The sequence below is a fragment of the Microtus pennsylvanicus genome, chromosome 11 (genome assembly GCF_037038515.1).
Source record: "Microtus pennsylvanicus isolate mMicPen1 chromosome 11, mMicPen1.hap1, whole genome shotgun sequence".
Taxonomy (NCBI): domain Eukaryota; kingdom Metazoa; phylum Chordata; class Mammalia; order Rodentia; family Cricetidae; genus Microtus; species Microtus pennsylvanicus.
This window is the reverse complement of record NC_134589.1, coordinates 26151986-26167479: the sequence shown is the minus strand read 5'-3', so window position 1 is coordinate 26167479 and position 15494 is coordinate 26151986. Positions and strand designations below refer to the sequence as shown.

Sequence of the window (15494 nt, the reverse complement as noted above, 5' to 3'; positions counted from 1 at the left end):
GGTATGATTCATGGGGTAGTGAATGCCAGAGGTTGTGAAAGCTAATGTCTGGCTCTACTAGCCCCAGAGCCCACTTTCCCCATCCCTGTCCTCACGGCACAGGCTAGATGGGCATAATTAATTGCACTGGGCATTTCCTACACTCATGATCAACCAAGAGGAAAAGCTTACCTCAGAAAGCAAGTGAATGAGGTGGCAATGGAGGCTCAAATTTATAGCCTAGTATTTATAAAGTGCTTGATCACCACCTAGACACTGAAATACAGTGGATTCAACGCTGAGACATCTTTTGGCTGCCATAGCGTGGGCCCATCTCTACCTCAAACTGTCCTCACAGGACATGCTCAGTCAGTCTTGAAAGCTACTTTTGAATCCACTGGACACAGCACATGGAGACTCTCCTCTTCCAAATCTCAAACTAGACACAACAACTTCCCACAGAAACCCCAGTCCTCAGCATCTAGGAACAGGCGTCCCGCCTGCAATTCTTAGCCCAGCTGAAGTAAACACTGATTTCATGTTTTTACACAAACCCTCCCACACCCATAGGTGCTTCCTCCTTCTGCCAAAACAAACTTTATTGCACCAAAAAGGAAAAAAGAAAACTTCATTTATGTACAGTCAGATATAAAGACATTTCTTTGACTCCTGTGCATATATTTCCTCAACTTAAGATTAGGGCATCAAAGTCAGGCTGCTATGCCAGCCATGCTCTGCCCCATGGCAGGGCCAAGGAGAAGATTGTCACTTCAAAGTGGGAACACTTAAATGGATGACAGACAACACTGGACCCACAGACCAAAGTCATTCTTCTCGGCCCTGGACTAGCTCTGGGAATGGAAGAGGGAAATTGGAAGCAGGGTCTCTTTTCAAGTCTGCACATCAGACCCAGCCTCCAGGTAGCCTAAACAAACTTCTGCTCCCCAAGTGAACTGTCCCTGTCCAGTTTTCTTTCTGCCCTCCCAAGAGGTCCCTCTTTGTGCCCTATCTTCTCCCTGTATCTTCTAGGGAGTCCCATGATCCACAAGGCAGAGACCTTTATAGCAGCGGGCAGGGCAGGTAGTTCTCTGCATTCCTCGGGGCTGGATAGTGCAGGAGGCCTGTACCACATGGATCACTAACTACCTACTAGGAGTCAGAACAGCAAACCTGAAAAGTGTGAACTGTATCAAACTGGGAAGGATGGATTCCTCTGATCCCAAGCCACTGAAAACATGTTTTTCTGACTCAACCAGCTGAAGGATCACTGTAGCTAAATTCAAAAAAGGAGCAGAGCCAGTAACAGGGGAGAGATAAAGGGAGGAGTCTCCAGTCCCCACCACAACCTCCTTGCCATTGGCTCTCCATGCTCACAAAGCCCCAGGGGATGGGGGGGTGTCTGAAGGGAGGACAGAACTACAGACTGGGATGAAAATACAAAAGAACAGCTGAACAAAATAGGGTCTAGTATCAAGTCTCCCCGTGTTCTACCCCAAGAAAACCACCCTCCTTGACTAGTATTCAGGAAAATCTGTAAGAGACTATTTTATGTAGTGGCTCAAATCCCATACTTGCTGCAGCTGCCTGTGCTGGGAACCTTTCAAATCAGTGATTGTGGGAACACAGTAAGCAGCTTCCTCTGACACCTGTGCAGGCTTAACAGCAACCTGGGCTCCGTCCCAGTGGGACTTACCTTCCACCTGTAACCTAAAATGCTGAGGAAATGGTGCGAGGGAGAAAGGTGCTCAGGTGCTAGGTAAAGCTTACTGATCAGCAGCCCAGACCCCACCACTGTTCTTCTCTTTGGTCTGTCTAGAACAGTGACTATAAATTAGGAAAAACAAAGTTATGCTGGACCATGGAAAATAATGGGAGAAGGGAGGAAAAGGGTGTTGGGAAGCCCTGCTTCAAGACTGAAGACAAACAGATAACCAACCAGACTGCTTAAGTGTCACAGACAGCACCCCACCCAAACTCCCAGCTATCCCTATAAACCACTTGGGCATGCTCCCTCTTGGGTTCTCATTTTCTGTCTTCTCCTGTCCCTAATTAGCTGGCCCTGCAGAGAGGTGTGTTGGTTGTTTAGCTTTGCCAGAGGCCACCATTCTAGGTCCTCTTGCAAAAGTGCCCTGGCCCTGATCCAGGATTGACTATAGCCCCAGGTGCTCCAGCACCAAGGAGGTCAGATTGGGAACAGCCCCACCCCCAACCCTGGAATTGAGTTTGCTTGCTTCTTGCCATCTTGCGGGATGCCGGGAAGCCGACACTTTTGAAGGGAGATGCACAGTGCCTCTCCGTCCCTGGGGTGAGGGGAGGGGCTCTGCTGGGACTTTCGAGTTGGGGGAGGGGCAGGGGAGCAGGGTCTAGACCCTCAGGCTCCCATGAAGGTCTGTCTCTGTCCCAGATGAGCTGCTATCAGAGTCCATTTCAGCATTCTCATTATGGAGCCTCTCCAGCACTTTCTGCCGAATCAGTCCCAGACGCATCAAGAGGGACTGGTAGTCAAAGTGGCCCCGCTTCTCTCCAAAAGGGTCCTGTGGAGGAAAAGACAAGGGGATGCAAGATTCACGTCTATTGCACAGGGGCAGAGGATGCACAGTGCAGCACAGGGTCCACAGGAAAGTGTATTACTGCCCCAAACAGGTCTAGCTTGGGCTCACACTAAAACATGTCTGCACTCTTTTTAAAAGTAAGCCAATAGAGGATATGGGGGAAATTCTATGAGGTATCAAGGAAGACTGGAAGAAGGTGGGTCTGTGTTTTCTTTTTAAATTTGTTTTGGAAAAAAATAAATAAATAAATTTGTTTTGAGATCTTATTTATTTTTATTTTATGTATACGAGTGCATAGCCTGAATGTCTGCATGTCTGTGTCTGTAGAGCACATATGTGCAGTACCCATGGAGTTCAGAAGATGGATTCCAATCCCCTAGAACTGGAGTTACTAGTCCTCTGGAGGGATAGTCAGTGCTTATAAGTGATTGTAAATCCAGTTCCAGGGCAATCTGACACCCTCACACTATTGCACATAAAATAAAGTTAAATCCATCATAAAAAAATTCTTTACAAAAAAACAAAACAAAAACTTCTTCCATGTTTACCTTTTGTGGTTATAAAGATTCATTCTCTAAGTCCCGTACATTCTATGCAAGTGTATTACCAATGAACTAAATCCTCAACCAACTACAACCTCAACTGAACATTAGTCTTAGGAGCAGCTATCAGTGGGTGCCAGTAATGGTCACTGTATCAATGGTCCACCTTTTTCACTCATGAGGGTTATAGTCTTCAAGGCAGGATTTTAGCTTTACTCTGGGACTATCAGTTCTTCAAATGTTCCTTCATCCTTGGCAACATTTCCCCCACGCCATCTCCCCAGAAACTGCTCCTCTCACCCATACCTCACTGAACACTTCTTCACAATCTCAACATTGGTAATTGCTAAAAGGTACCAGTGACGAAATCTCTTCATGGAGAACAGACTTGGGCAGGCTTCCTCTAATGTCTCCTACTTTTTCTTTTTAAGATTTCTTTATTATGTATACAGTTTTCTGCCTTCACACCAGAAGAGGGCACTAGATCTCATTATAGATGGTTGTGAACCACCATGTGGTTGCTGGGAATTGAACTCAGGGCCTCTGGAAGAGCAATCAGTGCTCTTAACCTCTAAACCATCTCTCCAGCCCCAGAGCCTATTCTTATATGAAGCCAGCACACATTTCCCCAGTACAAGCAGAGAACTTATTACCACCTTTAGAGCAGGAATCAACATGACACTACACACCTAAGGCTACCCTACAACAGTGTTCCCCATGAGTCCTTAGGGTCAGGGTCAGAATTCCAACAGTGATTCTCTATAATATTTGAGGTTCTCAGCAGTCTGTATGTTCTTGGAAGAGCTGAAAGGACTAAAGAAAGGTTGTAATGTATGTTCCAGAACAGATTGTTCCAACTTGACTGAGTATGACTATGCCATGTCTAGAAATCATCTCCACACACTTTCTTAAGCAAAGCAGTCTTTTTTTGCTGGCTTCAGCTCCTCAAATGACAAAGGATTCTTTGGCTGTAACATTTTATGAGATGCGGATGGAACCTGGAGGATTCTTCAGGTTCTGTGTGGGGCTTCGAGAATTAGCAAGAAAATACTATAGTACCTGCATGGTCTGGCCTTGAAGATGCAGGCGATCTTTGCAGGCCACCTCATAGAAATCATAATACTCCAGGAAGGATTTCTCCATCACTCCCCTGGGAATTGAACAGACAAGTCAGAAACATGAGGCACAAGTCCCAGTCACTTCTTAATCTTAGGGTTTTTTGTTTTTGTTTTTCCTTTTGAGACAGGGTTTCTCTGAGTATTCCCGACTATCCTGGAACTGTCTCAAACTCACAAAGATGTACATGCCTCTGCCTCCTGAGTGCTCGGATTAAAGATATGTGCCACCACTGCCCAGTCACTTCCTAATCTTAATGCCAAATTGCACATGTCTCTGCAGTTAAGAGACTACTCTTGCAGAAGAGCCGAGTTGGTTTCCCAGCACCCACGTCAGGTGGCTCATATTGCTTGAACTCTACTCAAGTGTATCTGACACCCTCTTCTAGCCTGTGCTTATCCATGGGCAAAAAAAAACATACAGCCGGGCGGTGGTGGCACACGCCTTTAATCCCAGCACTCGGGAGGCAGAGGCAGGTGGATCTCTGGGAGTTCGAGGCCAGCCTGGTCTACAAGAGCTAGTTCCAGGACAGGCACCAAAGCTACAGAGAAACCCTGTCTCGAAAAACCAAAAAAAAAAAAAAAAATACATGTACATAATTAAAATTAAAATTTAAAAAAAAAAAAAAAAGAGCACTGATATTCTTCCAGAGGATCTGGGTTCATGTCCCAGCACACACATAGCAGCTTATAACTGTCTGTAACTTTAGTTCCAGGGGATCTGACTTCTGGTATCCAAGAGTTCTTGCGCACGCACACATATCTCTCTCTCTCTGTCTCTCATTACATACATACATACATACAACCTTCCTCCCTCTTAGGAAATTTAAACTGACTTTGTTGTAAGTTCACCTAGTTTTAGCACTCAGAAAAAAATGTTTTGTTTTGTTTTTGAGACACATTTCTCAGTGTAGCCTTGACTGTTTTGGAACTCACTCTGAAGACCACACTGGCCTCGAACTCACAGAGATCTGTCAGCCTCTGCCTCCCAAGTGCTGGGATTACAGGGATGCACCATCCTGGCATTGAAATTGGTTTTAATGGAGTTTACTCTCATTGGGTTCTCTCCACCCCTTCATCAAATCAGAGGCTCTCTGAAGATATGCACTACCTTCCCCATCATACTCCACACTCACTCCCACTCTCTCTCTCTTTTTTTTTTTTTTTTGTTTTTTGAGACAAGGTTTCTCTGTAGCTGTAGACCCAGCTGGCCTTGAACTCACAGAGATCACAGAGATTTGCCTGCCTCTGCCTCCCAAGTACTGGGATTAAAGGCATAGGCCACCATTGCCTGGCCCATACTATTTTTTTTTTTTTGGTTTTTTGAGACAGGGTTTCTTTGTAGCTTTGGAGCCTGTCCTGGAACTAGCTCCCGTAGACCAGGCAGGTCTCGAACTCACAGAGAAACCCAGAGAAACCCTGTCTTGAACACCCCCCCCCCGCCACCAAAATAAATAAATAAATAAACAAATGGATGAATAAATTAATAAATCCTCCCTCTTTCTACTAACAACGGACTCTGATGCAAAGGTCCTCACAGGTACAAAATGACTCTCTAAAATGGATGGACACTTAGTGGCACATACCGTAAGGGTTCAGGGCAGGGGCACTTTCCTTCCATCATGTCACAGACTGCAACTCTGATGGTCTCATGCCGGATACATTCATTATAGTTTTTGCTGTCTCCTGGATGTCTTTCCTATAATTTGAAAAATACCATAGTACCCATTTAGTCAAGGAGAAAAGTTAGTACAAAGATACTCAGGATTAGTACAGGGTACATGACCCAAATAAACACACACACGGTCCAAGAACACCTTATCCATTGTAGGTCCAAAACAAACAACTAAACCTCGGATCCTTGGCCTCTCTCTCTATAAAAACAGCCATTCTATTATAGGTCAAATGACTGTAACCAGTAAACCAGATCCATTAGATTACCTCAATGAAAGACCTATTAAGTAAGGATGAAATGGAGAACAATACTGAAGGCTTCTGGTTAATTCCTTTTCATGTCTGTAGGGCTCCACCCCACCACCACTATCTACTGTAAGTTATCAAAGAAAGAACCTTTTAACTTTTCAAACAAAAAAAGAAGTCAAAAATTGCCGGGTGGTGGTGGTGCACACCTTTAATCCCAGCACTTGGGAGGCAGAGGCACACAGATCCACCAGGTGGTGCAATTTTAATCCCAGCATTCAAGAAGCAGAGGCTGGCGGATCTCTGTGAGTTCGAGGCCAGCCTGGTCTACAAGAACTAGTTCCAGGACAGGCTTCAAAGCTACACAAGAGAAACCTTGTTTCAGAAAAAGAAAAGAAAAAAAAAAGGCAAAAATTGGGGGCTAGACATATGTAAATAAGTTATACAGCACTTGGCCATAGGGTTCTACCCCAAACATGCATGTGCATAATACACACATAATAAGGACTAAATGAGATCATCTGAAAAACAAACAAAATAAAATCCTTTATCGCCTACTTGAAAATTAGGACAATATTTACCTCATAGTTAGCATAAACATTAAACAATACACATATATAGGAATAGCACAGCATTACCTTTGGTAAATGTGCATTTCCTATGACTTTTTTTTTTTGGCAATGCTAATTAGGATATTCTTTTTTTTTTTTTTTTTTTTTTTGGTTTTTCGAGACAGGGTTTCTCTGTGGCTTTGGAGCCTGTCCTGGAACTAGCTCTGTAGACCAGGCTGGTCTCGAACTCACAGAGATCCGCCTGCCTCTGCCTCCCGAGTGCTGGGATTAAAGGCGTGCACCACCACCGCCCAGCTAATTAGGATATTCTTGCCTTTACTAATGACTAGCCCCCCTGCCACTTTTTGTTTATTAAGACGGGGTTTCTCTGTGTAACATTCCTGGCTGTCCTGGAACTTGTTTGGTAGACCAGGCTGGCCTTGAAATCAGAGATTCACCTGCCTGTGCCTCCTGAGTACAGGGATCAAAGGCATGCACCACCATCACCTGACCCAAGACTAGCACCTTTAACTATACAAATAATATAGTACACTTTCTATCTCCAAAATAATAGACAGCTAGAGAAAGACACAGGTCTGTGATTTGTGATTCTCAGTATTGGGAAAGACTGGAGCAAGGAAATCTAGTCTATGAGGCTAGTTAAGAGCACTTGCTGCTCTTCCAGAGGGCCAGAGTCTGGATTCCAGCAATCATATCTAGCAACTCACAATCTCTTGCAACTTCAGCTTCAGGTGACCCTCTTTTGGCTTCCATGCCATGTACGTATGTGCATGCATGTACACCACATAACACACACTTGATTAAAGGCGTGTACCACCACGCTGGGCTTCTTTTTTTTTTTTTTTAAGTCAGGGTGTCACTATTCAATCTTACCTGGCCTAGAAATCACTACATAGACCTTGCTTACTTTCACTTCAGAAATCTACCTGCTTCTGCAACCCTCGTATTAGGATCAAAGGCATGCTTTACCATGCCCAGCTGTTACTGTAATTCTCACAAATAAACAGCATCCATGTCAGTTCCCTTTCTTTCCTACACTGGCGTTATGTGGGGCTATCCTAGTATAAAAAGAGAAAGACTTTCAAGAGGCAGCTCAGAGCACCTATAGTCTCTGATATTGCAGGCCTCAGCACACAGAGTAAGAGTCCTTACCTGTTCAAAGCCTGGCTCGTTGTGGTAGGGATTTTCAGTCATCAGGGACTGGATGGAGATGAGCACAGAAGAGATGCTCTGGGCTGGGCTCCAGGCAGGGCCAGTCCATGTACTGCAAATACAGCAGAGGGACAGGAAGAGGGTGATGCAGAGAACAGCCAGGGACTCACCGGAAGTTTCTCTTTCACTATTAACACTTGGGAAATTCCCAGCTTCTGTCTTACTCTCATTTACCAGAACAGTCAAAGGCCTATATCCTTCTATCAACTGAGAACAGAAGGAAACAGAGAGCAAGCAAGACAACTCTGAAAAGACTTTCTTTGAGCTAGAAGAGAAACAGTAGCCAAGAAAGATTACCCTACCAAAACAAGGATCAAAGTTAATAAAAATAACTCTAAAGGTTGTCTAAATGTTAACCTGTGACTTCAAAATGCTTATTTATTTATTGGTGGTGACAGAGTTGGTGGAGGAAAAACAGCTAATCAGAGGCACAAAGGTGGCTAAAGCTGTTGTCTATAAGGCTACACGATGAAGTTCATGGTCAAGGACTCTGCTCTATAACAAGCCAAGCAGGATAAATCTCTGAAGATACACAACTCTGTTAACATAGAAAGGAAGGTGGTAGGTACATTTTCACAATGTGGAGAACAAGTTGAACACCAGGGAAAATACCCCACACAATCTTTTTTTTAGACTGGGTCTTGGAATAGCCCTGGCTATTCTCCAACTTAAAAGCAACTCTCCCGTCTCTGTCTCAATTCCAGGGATTACAGGTATGCAATACACCACTCCTAAATAAACCACATCCACATCAGACATTAAAGAAGTGGGTCAGTTGGACATCAGTGGTTTTTTTTTTTTTTTGGAGGTAGGGTCTCACTAATGTTCTAACTGTTCTAGAACTTGGCACATAGGCCATACTGGCCTTGGCCTTAACAGAGATCAGCCCTTCCATGCATTGTAGATATTTATTTTAGATCAATTAATAAACAAGATGCCATGAGAGAGAGAAGCGGAACACAACCTGAGCCAAGACTAGCTTATTTAACTGAGCACTGCCTTTTCTCTTCTACACTCGAGGAAGGCCTGAGTCAGGGGTGTGGAACAGTAACTTCACAGGTTGCTCTCTCCCAGCAGTTCCCTAGCAACTTTGCCTTCTACTTCCCACTGTACATGGACAGGAATTCAAGTCAACACGGTCAGCTCTCATTTCATTTCTTTCAGCAGCCAGTCAGCTCAATGATTCTTTCTAGGTATGAAGAGAAGGAAGTAAGCCAATAAAGCTAATGTAGCCAACTAAAAATATTAAGAATTTTTCTACTCCATGATTCTTAACTGTAAGTTTTCTATTTCTGGATGGGTCTTTTCCATGCAACAAACTTCTTCCACCACCACTCTTTGCCCGCTCTTTCTATGGCTCTTAAGTATCCAAAATGGCTTCATGTTAGCTCACTGACGCTTTCAGGAACAAATTTCACATCAACCCCAAGACTCAGCTGTCATATTACCAAGGGACACACACATACACCCAATTCCACCAGCAGAGACACTTGTGTAGCCTAATAAGATGAAAGACTTATTATGGGCACTCTCCTTCAAAGGGACTTCCAACTGTCATCTATCAACAGTATAGACTATAGTATATCATAGCCTTAGATTTGAGAATTCTAGAAAAATACGAACCATATCTCTAGTATGTTTTAGCTGCCTTTCTCACACAAACCTAGAAATGTGCTAGATGGAAGAAACAAACAGGATCACCAGTTTAGGTGACTTTCTTAACATCCAATCCGTATTTATTCTCCATCTCAAGGAACTCTGGATCACAAAAGAACAATCTAAAACATGCTACAAGACATTCTTCATTCTGAATTTTAAACTCACAAAAGCAGCTGACACAAAATGAGTAAAAATTCCACAAAGCAACATCCCAGTAGCATCCAGGGAGTGTACTTGATACCTGTTTCATAACTGCTATAATCCAAACTCGGATTTTTTAAATTCAATTATTATTTTATCATAAACATTATTAGCACCACCGCCTCCAAAGGCACCCATTCGGAGACTCCAATCAGACACCCCCTACATGAATACAACAGTCCTAGAGTCATTCTCGAGCCTTATGGAAAAAAGTGAGACCCTAATGTTCTAAGGGATTAGTTCTCAAAGGAGTGTACAGCATAATCACTCGCATAGCCCCAAAAGCAGACCACTGGCATGCTCCAAAATTTCTGGTACATCTCATAGAATGGGACTTTCAAGTCTGCAGATACTGCTGTGGCAGCTCAGACACCACACTTGTAGACCACTTCCTAAGACATTCCTTATATATAATAATTTGATCTTACTCCTTCCTTTCCATCTAGAATGACACCAGTCAGGAACCATCCTGAGAACTAAAGAGTTGACCACTTTTATGCTGTGGGTTCAGTTGAGGTACAGTTGATGATGGCTGCTCTAAAGTGATTATTTGCTAATAACAACTTGGCCACTTAGAAATCTCCTCTTACCCTAGAATACTCAAGCAGACTTTCCCATTGCGGTAGAAGTTGGGGTTAAACCTCACTGTGTTATTGCCCGTTGTCATCAGTTTGACCCGAGGTGGGTGGATGGGGTAGTCGGGTGGACACCGAAAGACGAACAGGAAGAAACCCCCTTCATAAGGAGTGTCAAATGGGCCTGTGATCAATGCATGAATCTGTAAAATAAAACCCCATCTCAAAATCTCAAAATTGTGAGGTGATGCCCCACCACAGCCCCTCCTGGCTTCCACCTGCTACCCACACCAGGAACATGCATTGCCTGGTGTTCATATTCCAAGTCCTCACCACACAGAATGAACTGCCTGGAGGCTCACTCCCATAAGTGGGTCTTCAAATTAAGTGAATCTCACTATAGTGGGACAGCATCATACCTCACACTTGGAGTTATATTCAAAAGTTAAAGCCCAAGGTGAAAAATGACCCTTGTCCATATTACCTTAAAGGTTGGGGTTTTGTTTTTGTTTTTCCCCCATCAGACCTCGCTGATTGGTGTATGGACAACAAATGGAACCTAAACATGTAAAATAGCATTTTCTTATGTTTAAGGAATTAATACATATTTTTACTAGGATGTTTGGATTTGCAAAGGTTAACCATGCTTATGACACAATTCTACTCTATGTTTGTATGATAGGAAGGGGAAGTAAGATGAATGGAAGAAAAGGATTGGAGGTTACAGCACCAGCACCAATAACAGTGCAGAAATGACGACTACAATGGATGCATAGGTAGGTATCTGCTTCTTGCCTCCAGAGGATCTAAACTACCACTTCCATGTCAGAGATACAAAGAAAAATGAGTAAACTCAGGAGTACATTAAAAGAAAACAAACCATCCCCCAAAACCCCCCAACACAGCTGTAAAAAAAAAAATATATATATATATATCACCAATCCTTAAAACATAACATTAAGTTCTCTTCCTCCACAAGTTGTAATTATTGGACATAATCTCCCTTCAAGAAGAGAAGCAAACCTCAGTTGGCTCAATTCTACCTCTTTTTCAAAGGCTTCTAACAACTTAAGTATGCTCAGAATAACAGCCAAAGGGGAAAGGACCTTGCATTCCCATGCCTCAATCTATAATCCTACCTTGTCCTGGCAACACAGTAGGCTATATTTTAGTCTGCAAACTCTGGAAATAGTAAAGTCAACTGGCATCAAGTCTAAGGCCTTAAGTATTGGCATATTACTCTAGCATTTGACTGGAGACACCATGTCCCAGGAAAAAACATTTCTAACCATGTGAAAACAAAAAAAAAAAAGGAGGTGGGGGGAATCAATTTAAAAAAAAGTCTATTTAAAATAAAAAAGTATATTAGAATACAAAAGCTGAGTTTTTACTTTAGGAAATCTGAACTCATTAGTTACTGCTTAAAACACTAGATTTAGGAAATCTGATTTCTTCCCAAAAACAGCATATGTCCAAATTCACTCCTGAGAACATTCAATGATAGAGAAGCCTAGGTACATATGCCAGAGAAATATGATCATTATGTAGATCATTCTGTGTAGAGGATAAGAGAGGACAGGTCTCTGGGAGAGGGAGATACTCTAAATCTAGTATCTAGAAAAGGATCCTTTATCACAAACCAAGATGACCACATCCCCAGCTTTCCCTGCACCTGACTTGCAGTACCATAGTAAAAATCAAGATGCTAAGATGGAACAAGAGCTTGGGGGTACAATGGATAGGGTGACCATAATTTATCACCTAGGGTGGAGCATTTGAGAGGGAAAGAGTGGCCTGGAACAAGAGGCACATCTTGTCAATCTGAGGATTTTCCAAGCCTAACAATACCTGTGTGTACCCTAACAACAGACCCACTCAAGATTCTGCTCCACTTCTCACTGTGCAACTTTGGACAAGCCACTTACTTTCTTGGGGTTTTGATTTCATCACTATTACAAGAGGAAAGCTAAATAATGTTTTAGGCTCTTTCAACTTTATGAGTCTAATTTTCCAATAATTCCCCTGCCCCCACCCCATCAAGATACATACCTTAGTCATGTCAACAGTATCAGGTACAACGAACATTCCTGGAGGAGGCTCCTTATAAATGGACATGATATCCCTGTATAACATCAAGAGAAGTTGGAGGAATGAGGAGAGAAAAGGGAAAAACCCTGGAGCAGGACAGCTATTATCACTTCAGTGAGCCCAGGGGTTTCGAGAAATTGGTGCTTGGTACCACAAATGTTTGCACTGTCTTGTTGGCTGAGAAACCTCATCTGAATACTCGTCAGGCGGGCAGAGAGCAAATTATTATCAAAGGGGCATTGTTTCCTTGGAGGTGGGGGGCACTGAAAAGAAAAAAATAAGCCAACATCCCAATGGGATCAGAAACAGATGTCATCCTGGAAAAGCCACATCCCTCTCACTTCTTCCTACATGGAAGCTCATTTACTTCCCATCCACTTCCCAGATTCCCAGGCACTACAACCAAGCACAGAGACTTAAAAAAAAAAAAGTAATTGGGAAGGCATCAAGTCTACTCCTAAACTTGTTCCAAAAGCCACATGGTGGACCTCTGCTGGTAAGGAGACTGCAGGAGTAAGTCCACCATGGTCTGTGTTTCCAGGAAACTAACAGAATAGAGTTCTTCATGGTGGGGAGAAGGGAACCCTCTGAAATGACAATTTCCTATCTAGAAGATGACATTTAGTAACCAGGATAAATGAAATTTCTAGGTAATTATCTAATCAACTAGAATGGATCAGCTGAGAACTGGCTCAAGGAAAAGTCAATTATGAGGAAGTCCGGAGACATGGTAGGATAGCAGACCAAAAACATGTTTGTGCCAAACTCAAAGGTGTATCAGGACTGGGGCATCAAACTGCCATGGGGTCAAACTCTGTGTTGAAGTTAGAGGTGGAAATCTCTGTGAAGTTGCTGTTCTGTATCAGGCACTGGGCCAGGTCCTTTAAACGCACGGTGTAGTTTATTTACTAGAAACTTGAAAAATATGTAGGTGGGCAAACACCTGAAGGGACTTGGAATGTTCAGGATAATGCCTATGAAGGGCATGAAGAGAGTCAAGTCTGGTCATCAGGAAGCTGTTCAACAGGGCTACCCTTTCCCATGCAATAGGTATTACACTAAGTAAGCACTTTTGCAAAAACACATTCATCTATGAAGCGATACGATCTAAAATCAGTCACCCAAGAAACAAGCACGGAAAGGCCATAGGCCTTTTGTTTCCTACATTTGAACAGAGTGTATCTGCTTCACAAAAAGTAAATCAGACAGACAATCCAGGGGGGAAATACAGGGAAAAAGTTTTTGAATAGGCTAATACAATCCAAAGTGATACTAGCAGAGGGGAGGAACTCTGAGTTTCCGGAACAGGTGTGAGAGTGGGGCAGCTTTCGGGAGACCGAAAAAGGAGTTCAAGAGAAGACCTGGAAAGTCAGAAAGGCCATCTAGACCTGGGGAAAGGACCATATGGTGGGGATTTGAGGAAAGGTAAGGTTTAAAAAAAAAGAAGAAGAAGAAGAAGGCTGGCTTGAGTCTGCAACAAGGAATGCGGGCAGAGTATGTCCCAAGCGAGGTTCCAGAAGAGATGAGGGGGGACCTATGGGTGGGGCCTGAGGGCAGCCTCTAGGTAGGCTGGTGGGGTAAGGAAGAGAGGAGGCGCGAAGGGCGGGACCCAACATTACCGAAGAGCAAAAGGGTCGGGTTTCGGGCGAATGGGAGGGGGTAGGGAAAGGGCGTCCAGAACCGAGCCGCAAGGCTCGCCGGAGGTCGCCAAGGGGCGGGGTATGCCCGAGGGCACCGTGGATGGTTTGGGCGTGCAGGGCTGAGTGCTGAGGAGAGAGAGGGAGGGAGGGACACTAAAGCCCCGTCAGCGAAGGACCGCAGGGTTTGGGCCTGGAAGACATGAGGCGGGAGTGAGCCCCGATGGGGAAGGGGGGGGCGGGGAAGGTCGAGTCCCGGAGCTCCCGGCTGAGGGAGGAAAAACCCCGGCTCACCGCTTGATCCGAAGTAGACACTGAGGCGCGGTTCGCTCGCCGTCCCAGTCCGAGCTGAGCGTGGGGTCCCAATGGCTAAGCAGCGCGGCCCCGTGGGCAGCGGCCGAGGGCGGGAGTCCTGGCAGCGGAGCCAGGCCGCTCCCCGGCCCCCCGGCCCCGCCCGCCGCTGCCGCCGCCGCCCACACATCCGGCAGGAAAGGCGGCCCGAAGCCGCCGCCGCTCCCGCTAACGCCGACCACACCGGCAACACCGCTCGCCCCTGGGCCTGCCGCCCCGGCGCCAGCCGTCGCCGTCGCCGCCTCCTCAGTCGGACTCTCCGCCATCGCTGCTTCGCTTCCGGGACTGCTCAGCAGCACGTCCGCCGACCAGAGCGGCCGCTGCTCCCGCACCACCGAGAGCCGGGCCAGAGTGTCCCCACCCTCCGCTTCCCCAGCCCGGGCGGCGCTGGCTCCGCCCACCTCCTCCCGGACCAGCGAGAGAGAGGCGTGCTGCCAGAGCGTCCACCCACGGTCCTCCAGGGCTGGGGGCGGGGGCTAGCGGACTAGTCGTTCCAGGCTGGCACTAGTTCGGCTCTCCTCCGGAGGCCCTGGCAGCCCACCTCCGTGGAAGGCTTCATGTTCAAGTGTTGATCTGGGCGGAGGAGGTTCAGAGAAATGGAGAGAGCCACAGTTTATCACTTTAAAGGGAGGGACCATCGGATGCTCTTCTAGGGTAGGACTGAGGTCCAGCCTCTAAGGGAAAGCTTGACTAAGTTAGGGTCCTTCGCGTCTCCACGGTTCTGTGATGGATCATGCCTCGTTGTCTTCCACCAAGGACTACTATTGCCCTCTGCCTGCGGCTGGACCAAGAGGGAAAACGGAATGAGAACCTGCGAATGAAACACCACCTCGTTTCTGTTTGCTCAGTTTTTATTTATGAAGGGCCTGCTTACGGTCAGGAGCTGTTGCTAGGCATTGCCCTGGAGATTGTGACAGCTAGGTAGAGGGAGTCAAACATCAAGCTTGATTCCAAGCTCAGTATTTTTTCTCCCCGCTAATACTAGAATTAAGGGTTTGAAATTCTGAATTTCTTAGAGCTATACTGAGATTTGTAATAAGAAAATTAATTTTATGACTAAGCGGAACAGACCTTAAACCGCGTCCTCCAGA

At 45.2% G+C, this 15494-nt stretch overlaps 1 protein-coding gene across 1 annotated transcript; it reads right to left on the bottom strand.

Moving 5' to 3' along the window:
- Window positions 1–560: 560 nt before the first annotated feature.
- On the bottom strand, window positions 561–14778 carry Ube2z (ubiquitin conjugating enzyme E2 Z). Its single transcript, XM_075990983.1, has 7 exons — window positions 14347–14778; window positions 12377–12449; window positions 10343–10530; window positions 7833–7944; window positions 5775–5887; window positions 4133–4223; window positions 561–2513 (listed from the first exon to the last, which is right to left on the bottom strand). Exons 1-7 carry the CDS (start codon window positions 14667–14669, stop codon window positions 2343–2345), a joined length of 1071 nt encoding a protein of 356 aa, XP_075847098.1. The 5' UTR covers window positions 14670–14778; the 3' UTR covers window positions 561–2342.
- Window positions 14779–15494: the final 716 nt, after the last annotated feature.